This window comes from Ochlerotatus camptorhynchus, unplaced genomic scaffold (genome assembly GCF_037179485.1).
Source record: "Ochlerotatus camptorhynchus isolate MF236.1 unplaced genomic scaffold, CSIRO-AGI_Acam_v1.1 ptg000108l, whole genome shotgun sequence".
Taxonomy (NCBI): domain Eukaryota; kingdom Metazoa; phylum Arthropoda; class Insecta; order Diptera; family Culicidae; genus Ochlerotatus; species Ochlerotatus camptorhynchus.
In genome coordinates, this window is record NW_027040598.1 from 717,848 (window position 1) to 729,849 (window position 12,002).

The 12,002-nt window shown below is 39.0% G+C and overlaps 1 protein-coding gene across 1 annotated transcript in view; it reads right to left on the minus strand.

The window, feature by feature from the left end:
* Nucleotides 1-1,269: 1,269 nt before the first annotated feature.
* The window catches only part of LOC135699421 (zinc finger protein 271-like), a 143,888-nt gene continuing 133,155 nt past the window's right edge, over nt 1,270-12,002 (minus strand). The window contains exons 8-9 of the mRNA XM_065219684.1: nt 2,190-2,612; nt 1,270-2,110 (exon numbers count right to left, since the gene is read on the minus strand). Coding sequence (XP_065075756.1) covers nt 1,733-2,110; nt 2,190-2,612 — 801 coding nt within the window. The 3' untranslated portion in view covers nt 1,270-1,732. The remainder of the gene's footprint in view (nt 2,111-2,189; nt 2,613-12,002) is intronic.

Consider the following 12,002-nt stretch of genomic DNA (forward strand, 5'->3'; position numbering starts at 1 on the left):
TAGGGGAAATGTAGGTATTGTCGGCCTACATGTCCCTAATTTGGGCCCATCGCTAAAAGTCTGCTATTTATCAATTTTATCAAGATGAACGCGTTATTGGGACGTTATTAAAGGATATTTTTGGTTGCTATTGAAAATTTAGTTGATTGCTGAATTTATGTATGGGCCCAAATTAGGGACACTTAGGCCGACATTACCTGCATTTCCCCTATTAGCGAATTCTTTTATTATTCAATTCCAACCTGAATCGGGTATCAAGATTGGGTCTGCTTGTTTTCTGACAAACGTCAGTCTGCTCGTTTGTTTTTAAAACCTAGCTCAGGTTGAGGTTCACACTGACAAAAAGTTCGGTTTCGCACTGGGTTGGAACTGGTGTTAACCCCGATAATAAACGAATTCGCTATATGAGCATGAGCCATATTTGTATAATGAAACTCTTACTCATCCATGCATCCAGTGTACACTGATCCACTTGTACAGTTTTTGTATAGTTTTTTATAGTGCTCACAATTTTTATACTTATAATGTTCATGCTCATAGTTTATCATTCAAAGTGTATCCACGGAATTACTAATATGAAACATCATCATATCATCCAATGATTAAATAATTCCGAAAAAAAAAATATCATAGCAAAATAATTAGCGTATGAAACCAAGGAAACAACATCGAATTGCTTTGTTAAGTATTAAGTATTGTAATAAATAAACCAACACCATACCTGTTCTTCAACTCAACTCGTTAGCACATCAGCACCATACGTATACATTTGAGCTAAATTTACAAAGCGATGCATATTGATACAGCATAAAACAAAAACGAAAACAAAAAATCCCCAACAGGCATGCTTCCGACAGTTTGAAAAAAAAAATCTCCATTTCGCTCGCTTTGCCCCCATCCTCACTGATCCCAATCAGCACGTTCGCAGCTTAACAGGATCGAAAGCGAATCCGTAGGCCTACAGGCGCACTGCATGCTTGTTGTAATTGATTGATATATGGGCCCAACCGAACGGTGCAAGTGCACTTACTTGCAACAGCAAGTGCACATTGCGATGAAAGAAATGCAACAACAGGTGGTGGCTGAACGTCCGTACGGGCATGTGCCAACAGCTAGTTTTGTTATATTGCTTTATTAGATTTGAGTGAGAGGATAAGTTTTTTTTTGTTGTTGTTGTGGATCAATGATTTATATCGCAAGGGAACGGTTTCGGTTTGCAGATGGTAAATTGAAAGGAAATTTCTCTGACAGGGAAGAAAACCCCTCCTCTCTCGTTACATTTCGTTTTATTGTAATAAATTAAAAGATTTCATATTCACTACACTTAGTCTTACTTTGGTTTAGTTCGCGATTTTGCGTTTTTCCATTCATCTTGTTTACTAGGTTGCTAAAATTAGTTTAAAAGTCTTCAAATAAGGAACGATTCTTTTGTCTTTTGCGCGGTTAGTTTTTACAGTTTTTTTCAGTTTTGACTTAGTTTACACTTCGATTCGATTTCTAAAACCTTTAAATTTACAGAACTTTTGGTTCACATCCATTCAACATTTTCTTTTTCCTCCATTTTTACTCCATAGGTAGATTTCACTTGGTTGCTTGATCACTGAATTCAAACTAGGAATTGTTAGGGCATAGCACTCTTAGATTACTCTATACAATCAATACTGGTCTGGTTTTCTATGGTCGCTTGGGTTGAATTTGGTTTTGCGTTTTGGTTCAGTAGGTCTATTCTAGTTTAAAATTTCTTCTCATCGCTATGGGAGCTACTTTTTACAGTTTCCTGTTTGTTGACGTGCTGCTTCAGGTGGTATTTGAGGGCATTCTTCTGGGCAAACGATCGCCCACAGATGTCGCACTCGAATGGATGGACCCCACTGTGGATCCTCCGGTGGACAATCAGATTGCTTACGCTCGAATAAGTCTTCGAACAAGTTTCGCACGGGACCCTAATTTTCGAGTGCACCGATCGACTGTGCTCCTGTAGGGCACGACTGTCCACGAATGCCTTGGAGCAATCCGCGTACGGACACTTATACGGTCGCTCCGAGGTGTGCCGCCTTCGGTGGACGACCAGGTAGCTCATGGTGCTGAAGTTTTTGCCGCAAATCTCGCACTAAAAATTGCACAATTCCTTTTCATTAACATTCATCAGTGACGGAAGTTGCTGCGATAAAAGCAGATCAGGGGCTCACCTGGTACGGCCGTTCGCCGGAGTGGGTCCTACGGTGCCGTGCCAGATATTCAGCCGAGCGGAAGTGCTTGTTACAAACCTGACACTTGACGTGGCCAGGGTTGGATTTGGTCGATTGCTGCTGGCTGGAAGGTTCCGGACTGGTCGTCGTGGTCGTCGTGGTGGGAGGATTCGATTGATCGGACGATTGTTCCGAGAAGGAGCTGGAATCGGTTGCTAGTTTGGATTTGGAAGCCTCGGTACCGGTGGTCGTCGGTAGATTTGTGGTGTCGTGCTTTTTGAGATGATATTTGAGAGCAGTCGATTGGGCGAAAGATTTCGGGCAATAGTCGCACTTGTATGGGTGTATGCCGAGATGGATCCGGCGGTGTACGATCAAACCGGAACTGCTGGCGAAGGTCTTCAGGCAGATGTCGCAGGTTACCTGTTGATAAGATGAAAAGAGTGTTAGTTTTTGCGTGTCAGTTGTTGAAACATGAGCCGTTATTTCTCTGGACTGGCCAAATGTGGGACTCAACTGTTATCTATGGCTGAACTATTGCAACACATTTTATTTTATTTTTTCCTCAAATTTCACGTATTTATCAGGTAAAACCCAAATTTATAGGGTGGGGATTTTTTGGGGTTGTTTGATAAAATGCCCGACACTTTTGATTCACGTCATCGATAAGAGCTGGTACAATCGTATCCGGTGCCTTTTTCTCATTTTTTATCAATTTTCTTAGCATGTCATTTAAATACATCTGTTACTTTCTTAACTGACAGAACCCCAGGGGTGCAAAGTGCGTGGCGATGCTGTGACACAGCACACTTGTACCGTTGCTGAGAAGCGTGCTTGTTCACAGCATCGCCTCGCTCTTTGCACCTTTGGGGTTCTGTCAGTTGATGGTCTTTCTGAGTTTCCGCTTCATTATGGCCCAATAGGTTTCGATTGGGCGTAGTTCAGTACAGTTCAATGAATTCATGTCCTTGGGTACAAAATGCACCAAATTGGCATCATACCATTCCAGCACGCTTTTAAAATAGTGACATAAAGCAAAGTCCGGCCAAAACAATGGTTTTTCACTGTGCTGCCTAAAATATGGTGGCAGACGTTTTTGGAGGCATTCATTTTTGTAAATTTCATCATTGATGGTGCCCTTTGTGTCGTATATTTTACTTCTTTTTCCAAAGGTGCAGATAGCTTGCCAAATAAGGTATTTTGATGCAAATTTCGAAATTTTCTTTTTCTAGAACCGATCATCCACTTGAAACTTATCTTTTCCTGTATAAAACTCCTGTCCTGGTATTTGTAGGAAGTCAGCTTTGACGTATGTTTCATCATCAATCACACAGCAACTGTATCTGGTCAACATTTCCCTGTAGAGCTTCCTTGCGCGGGTTTTGGCAACAGTTTGCGTTCATCGCGGTTTGGGAAGTTTTTTGCATCTCTTGCCTTGACCAGTCTTGTAAGCGGTCACCTTAGTCGACACATTTTCTGTGATAATCGACTGCCTTTGCTTCCGACACTTGCAAAACAAGCTATCAAATTACAGTACCAAACTAAAATGTCATATGAAGGCTCTGTCATACGACACTGTCGCCGAAGACCGTCACGAATGTATGTATTTTAGTTTTTTCCCATGATAAAAGCTGCTGATGCTGTGCTTGTGTGAATTCTGAAAATAGCAAGCAACGATGGCCTAGTAATAGCATTTCTGGTCAGAAAAGGTTTAATTTACACCAAATTAAGGAATTAGAACGAAATCACACATGTCATATGATAGTTATTTGATAATTTTCTTTTTGCTCGAATGTTGTTCTACCGTTTGTGTTGTGTAAGGGAGACGACGGTAGAGCATGAGAGTACGAAAACAAGCAGACTGTCGCGCAGGATAACGAAGCGAGTGTAGTAAAAAACGTCAACAGTTTCAACCCCTGGCCTTGACTTTATGTACGTAGCTTTGCAAAATACCAACCTTTTTGGCAACATCACTTGTTGAAATGTTGGGATTTCAGCTGAAATTACTCTTCACCCTTCCCTCCGTCTTCCTACATGCTGCACCCGGTTTCCTTCCTGTTACGTGCTTGTGATCCAATGTCAACCGGTCCTTGAACCTGTTTATAACTCTTGATAGGTTGAATTATTGATATTCAGTATTTTTCCTAAAGCACGAAGAGCACGGGAGATAAAACATCACATAGTCTATTTTACGAAATGACAGGAGCCAGAATTTGATGATAATGATGTTGCTTCTCACACTCGTTAGGCTACTGCCTCCAGTCAAAGTTCATTCATAAATTCTAAGCTCACTGGATTTGCTAGAAAATTCAGATCTGCCACCAAAATACTCCCATCCCACCTTCTAAGTTCGACAAATGTGTGCCCAATGGCCAGGAGGACAAACTCCAAAAGGTACACACTTAGAAATACCCAATCATAAAATATCATGGGACTTCTACTAGATGTCGTCTGAACTATTTATACATAGAAGTGCATTGAATGTCCCGCAAAGCGGGTTAGGGGCTGTGCCTAAAAGACTTATGTACGTTGTCTGTAGCGAGAGCAGTGCTATCATGGTAAATTTGAACCTGGTTACTCACTGATTTTTCATATGTGCACTAGACTGATACAAAAGTTGACATTTTCACTCCACAGTGCTCAAACCGTTCCAAATCGGGTCCTGATTAACCTCCCAAAAATCGAACTCATTTGGTAACAAACTGACATGGCACAAAACATTTGAAGTTTATATGGAAATTATTATGGGAAACCAAACTTTTTGATCATTATCATCTAGCCTTTTTTCTTATCAAATGAGTTAAAATTTTTGAAGGCTAATCAGGACCCGATTTGGAACCGTTTGAGCACTGTGGAGCAAACATTTCAAATTTTGCATCAGTCTAATGTGCGCCACCTTTATGAAGCGCCCATAATTTTAATTTCGACATGTACACACAATTTAGTTCTCTCCAATTAAAGCTAGGGTACGGGTAAAGTTGTCTGCTATCAGTTCGTAATAAATCTTTAAAATACTAAATTGATCGGATATTGGCTCTCCAGTTTAACGGTGGATTGCTCAGAGGTTATTAAAAGTTGACGCAATTTTCCTGAAGATAGTTGAACTACCCTAAATTTATTTGATCTATCTTGAAACTACCACATTTTTTCTGATGTTTTCGCTACTTCATTGAAGCTAATTTAATTTTCTTTAAAATCTAAAGTTTCCTGAATGTTCAAAATGTTCTCGAATTTTCTATCCCGTTTCCTAATTTTTTAAATAGTTCTCGGAATTGAGCGTTCGGCTTAATAAAGATAACTAACTAACTAGTTCTCGAACTATTCGTCCCAACATTTTTCCAAATATTCATGGAACTTCTCAACATACACCACCTGTTTACATAAATATTCAGAATATTCCTGAAATTCTCTGAATATTCCATAATTCATCGGAACTTCTTGAAAGTTCCTGCATTAAATCAAATCTATAAACTTCTCTAAGGTTCTCTGATGTTCTTTGATGAAGTCGAAACATTGCTGAAGCTTCCGAAAATTCCCTGAGATTCTTGGAACTTCTGTAAAGTTCCTGTAATTTTCTTGAAGTTAATTGAATTTCCCTGAGGTTTTCGAAGCCATCCTGAAATCTTGAAGCTATCGGAACCTGCCCTAAAAATCTTCCATGTTGTGCTGAACGTTCCGGACGTTCTTGATGTTTCCAGGATTTCCTTTAAATTCTTGGAATTTGGATTGGAATTCTCAGATCTGACTGAAAGGAACTCGTAATTTTTCTGGTATTAAAGGAACATACTCAACAAACAATTTTAGCTGCAGACTAGCTTATACAGGTAAAAATTAGCTGTATAAGCAAATGTTTTGCTGTATAAGCTAATCTACAGCTAAAATTGTTTGTTGGGTATATAGACTTTCAAAAGCTAGTATGAACCTAAGGGCAGTCAATTGGCTTATTTAAGTTGTTTTTCGCTGCATTCATGTTCCCTGTTGTACATTTTCCCTCATTGCGTGCTACGTTTTAACAGTCTGTCTCATGGTTCACGAAAATACCAATCCATTTCCTACTATCAGGATCTTCGGGAATCGATAAAAGTGATTATCAGCATGCGATTTACCACTGTGCCTGAAACTGAACGCTTTATACTTTATGTTTGGTTTCTACATGAACCCCTAAAGTAAGAACATTACTACGCGCATAAATAACAATGATACAACGCAACCCAGCAACCAGTGCTGATAAAAATCATTTCTTCTACACTCAACTTCGCTGAAAACGAAGACAACCTTAACAGATAGACCAACTATCTGCATGAATTTGAATTTTGACATAACAACATTCTCTTGATCAAGGCAACCTGTGAGTATCGACGCCAACATTTGTTTTTGCCATTCGTGACTGGATCTTCATTATCGCCTGTATTGTTGTCAATATTAATGCAAAATGATCATTTTCAGTTTACACAAATATAGCGTTGCTATCCAGCTAGGTATCGAATTCTCCACGGAGAAAACTGAGTTGGTCGTTTTTTCTAGGAAGCATAGCCCAGCACAACCGAAGCTTCAACTTTTGGGTAAGCCGATCACTCATTCCATGTCTTTCAAATATCTTGGGGTCTGGTTCGATTCCAAATGCACCTGGAGATCCCACATTGAGTATCTGAGACGAAAATGCCAACAAAGGATCAATTTTCTCCGAACAATTACCGGAACGTGGTGGGGAGCTCATCCGCAAGATCTTCTAACGTTGTACCGGACAACGATTTTATCGGTTTTGGAGTACGGTAGTTTTTGCTTCCAGTCGGCGGCTAAAACTCACATCATCAAACTGGAACGTATCCAGTATCGTTGTCTTCGTATCGCGTTAGGATGCATGCACTCGACTCATACGATGAGTCTCGAAGTGTTGGCGGGCATGTTGCCACTATCGGATCGGTTTTCGGAATTGTCCCTCAGGCTCCTCACCCGTTGTGAAGTTATGAACCCACTGGTAATCGAAAACTTTGAGAAGCTTCTTGAGCTAAACCCTCAAACTCGTTTTATGTCATTGTACTACGTGTACATAACTCAGGATGTCAGCCCTTCACAGCATAATCCCCATCGTGTATGCTTCTCCGACTTCGGCAATTCAGTTAGTTTTGATTTATCTATGACGCGGGAGATTCGTGGAATCCCAGAACATCATCGTTCCATGATTGTTCCGTCAATTTACGCTGCAAAGTTTGGCCAAGTTGATTCTGCAAGATCGTTCTTCACAGATGGATCACTAATAGAGTCGTCCGCTGGTTTTGGTATTTTTAACGAATTTCATAGCGCCTCTCGAATGCTTCAAGCTCCTTGTTCCGTATATGTTGCTGAACTGGCGGCAATATACTATACGCTAGAAACGATCGCCTCACTTGCACCAGATCACTATTTTATTTTTACGGATAGTCTCAGTTCTGTCGAGGCTGTTCGATCCATGAGGCCGGTAAAGCACTCCTCGTATTTTCTCATGAAAATACGAGAGCTTCTGAGTGCTTTATCTTTAAGATCTTTTGTCATCACCTTTGCATGGGTCCCATCTCATTGCTCGATTCCGGGCAATGAGAAGGCGGACTCACTTGCTAAGGTGGGCGCTATGCAAGGCGATATTTACGATCGACAAATCGCCTACAATGAATTTTTCTTCATTTATCGTCAACAGTCGCTCGCCAGCTGGCAAAATAAATGGAGTGAAGGGAGTTTGGGACGATGGCTATTCTCGATCATCCCTAAGGTGTCGAAGAATCCTTGGTTCAAGGGGTTGGATGTGGGTCGAGACTTCATTCGTCTGATGTCTCGCCTCATGTCCAATCACTATTCGTTAAACGCTCACTTGTTTCGTGTTGGGCTGGGGGACAGCAATCTCTGTGAATGTGGACAAGGTTACCAAGACGCCGATCACATCCTTTGGTCTTGTGCTGAGCATCGTGGAGTCAGATCTGGGCTGTGCGATTCCCTTCGGGCTCGAGGTAAACAACCGAATGTTCCAGTTCGGGATATTTTGGCTAGACGTGATCTGGAGTTTATGAAACTCATATATGTTTACTTTAAGAATACTAACCTTAGATTGTAAGTTTGATTAACCTTGTGTTTAGTTTGTGTATTGTGCGTGTAGTTTTTTTTTATGTTTGTTTTCAAGATGAATAGAAATAAGTTCATGTTTTAGGATTAATTAAATATTTATATAATAAATCATATTTCAAACCTCCTTCTCCCTTTCCCCATCCAAAAAATTGTAAATCTCCACTAACCTCGAGACGACCGCGAGTAATCGGTTCAATTCCTTTAACTCTAGATTTAAGACATTATTCATGTATAATACAAATGATAACTCGGCTCTGTAAAGTTTATTCGATTGAGCCTGTACAAATAAATTAATAAAAAAAAAAAAAAAAAAAAACAAATATAGCGCTGTAGGACGTGTTGTGTTAGTTTTTACACTCAAATCGATGGAAAACTATTGCCTCATGCTGAATTGATGGTAATATCGAGGTTTTAGGCTCTGGGGTCGACAATATTCAAAATAATCATTTTGCCCGAAATGAGTTTGATTATTTTACGTTTGAGGATCACTTTTGATTTTGACAATTTTGGGTTGGATAATCAAGCACTGGTGAATATCAAGAAACGCGTATTCGTTGATGCATTATGAACTCATTTGTTCATTTCGCTTGTACATGACAGCGAAGATTTTCAAAACAAACGCAATTCGTCTACACTGGTTTAAAGCGCTACTCCTTGCGTGTGATGGTAAACGATAAAAACAGACACTGCCAGCAACACGGCCAACATCTAAACAAACAACCTGATGGTAGTTTTGCACTCACTCAGAATCTTCAAAATCGACCAATCAGCAACTGGATCACACACTGGATCAAAATCTATACCAAGTTGTCTGATCTTAATCTTACGTAAGAATGGCACTTCATACATTTTAACGGGGTTCATTTTAATTTGCACTTCTACACAGAAACAAAATCCATTGGCAAAAATACCATGTTGATGGTTTAAATTAAATACTCCCACCAATAGATTTTTGCAGAAACGAAATTCATTTAATTTTACTATTGTTTCTATCAAAACTACTATACCGTTTGAGTAAGCATAGTAGTTTGGACAGAATGGTAATAAATTTGATTATATTTATAGTCAATTGCTGAAATTATGGTAGATTAAACGGTATTAAGCGTAGTTATACTGAAAATAAATGTTTTCTGCAAAATACTATTCCTAACTATGGTCTTTGTTTCAGTTATAAGCATTAGAAATACATGTTTCTGGTAGCCTTATTGGATGTTTTGTTTTGATTCTGCATTCCGTTTCGCATCGTCCCATTTCCTCGCATCCTCCATTCCATATGCTGAATGGCATTTGATCCATTTTTAGTTTGCACGGCATGTAGATTGCTTGGGCTCAAATTAAAAAGTGTGCAGATTAAAAACGGTCAGATTACCGGGGGTCCACAGTACATCCCTGAAATAAAAGGAACAGTTTTTTTTTTTGCTTTATTAGAGAGATTTTCAGCCTTGGGCTGGTTCATCTCTTAAAATAAATGGAACAGTTCTAAAGATCATTAAAGCTTCTTTGACCTTTTCTGACCTTCTCTGAAATTCACAAAATATGTCTAGAGTTTTCAGAAATGTTCAGGACTTCTCTGGACTACCCTGAAAATGAAATGACTAATGACTAAAACCTGGAAATTGTGGCAAAAACCTTGCATTAGTAAAGGGTTGACTGGAAGTCATTTCCTTGGATAAAGTCCTGGCACTGCGGAAGCTTAAACGTGTAAATCCCAGGTCACGTGTAAATGGAAGTATTGTCGAAGACTATACTTGGACTCTTGATAACTAGTTACACCTTTGAATGTTTTTGGTTGATGCCTATAGCATATTTAACAGGACATTTATATCTGTAATTGTAACCAGCTCGATTTTGTTTGCAAACCTGGTTAAAATGTTTATATATAATTATCCAGCTCAAACCTTTGTAGGGATAAGAGGTGGGACCATCATCATCATCATGAAACGCCTTGAACGTTTCTCAAAATTGTGTTGACGTTCATGTTAATTTCCTGAATGCATCCAGACTAACGTTCAAAGTTTTTAAACTTGGTTTAAACTGGACGTCCCTGAAGTTATTGTGACAGCCTTAAGATCTCTGAGCTACCTGATAATCTCTATATCTATCATCCTTGAGGTTCTTGAAACTTCTATAAATTTTTCACAATTTTCCTCAAATTTCCTGAACCTCTGTGAGTCTCTGAAGTTTGAATAACTTCTTAAAAGTTCCTGCAGTTTCCCTGAAGCTGATAGAACCACCTTAAAGTTCTTGAAGCTTTCCTGAAGTGAACAAAATTTTACAGATGTTTCCTTACTATCCCGTAGTCATGCTTGGCATACACAGTTGTACACACCAACTGCACGAATTTGTTTTTCTTTAAAGTAATTGATATATTAGGATCATAGCTTAGATATGCAAAAAGTAGATAAATCTTAACATTTGAATCAACACCAATGAATTTTTACTCTTAAAGTCCGAGATGTGCAGCGAGCATTTCTCACTTCATTTTTACAACGCAAAAACAAATACAGTTTATTACTAGAATTAAAATCTACTTTCATTTATGTATCTATAACAAGCTCAAACTCTATTCTATCTACCGCTTCAAAAAGAACTATGTTTCGTTAATTCTGGGTAAAGTTATTAGCAAATGAGCAGTTCGTGAACAAAACTGTGTATGCCAAGCATGTCCGTAGTCTGCTCATGAAACTTTTTCAAAACCCTCGAAGAACGTCTACAATGTTCCATTAATATTTGTTGACCGTTGAAGCTCTATTATCCTGGACTCCTGACCACACTTCTGATGATCTTCCTGGAATTTCCCTGAAATTAAAAAGCTTTGCGACGTTTTCTGCAGCTCCGAGATTTTTTTTTTCTTTATGTGAAGTTTCTGACAGTTTTCTTGTTCTCTAAACTTCCTAATGTTCTCTACTCTGTCATTAATTTTTGGAACTTCTGGAAGGTTCTCGCTATTTTCCTGAATTTAATTTAACTGCCCTAAAGTACTAAAAATTCACCTGAAGTTTTCGGAATTTCCCTGAAGTTCCCACGATTCTCCTGATAATCATTTAAGATCTTTAAACTCTACCAAAGTTTTTGCAACGGAAGTTTATGAAATTCTCGAAACTATGGGAACCTATCCTAAAGAACATCAAACTTTCATATTGTTCTGAACGCACTGGACCTTCTTAATGTTTTCGGAATTTCCTATATTTTTTTGGAATTAGTTTTCCAACTGTCGTAATATGTCGTGAAGCTCTCTGATCTTCATCTAAGTTCACGAAATTATCCAAAAGTTCTGAGAATTGAACTACTCGGAACCAACCCTTAAAGATATTTAATCTTCCCCATACTTCTGGACTTTCCAGCAGTTCTTGGAACTTTCCTGAAGTTTTTTAAACTTCTCAGAACGCTTCGGAATATCACTGAAATGACGTTTCGTTTTATTCTTCTTCTTCTTCTTTTTCTTCGCATTTCAAGCTTATTGCATATCGCATATTAGCTTATTGCGTGCTCTCAACTTAGTGTTCTAGATGCACTTCCACAGTTATTAATTGAGAGCTTTCGATGCCTGTACCATTTTTGCATTGGTATAATTGTGTGGCAAGTCCAATCATACTTCTATGCCCAGGGAAGTCGAGAAATTTTCCAACCCGAAAAATTCCTAGACTGGACCGGGAATCGAACCCAGCCACCTCCAGCATGGTTTTGCTTTGTAGCTGTGCCTTTACCGACTGAGCT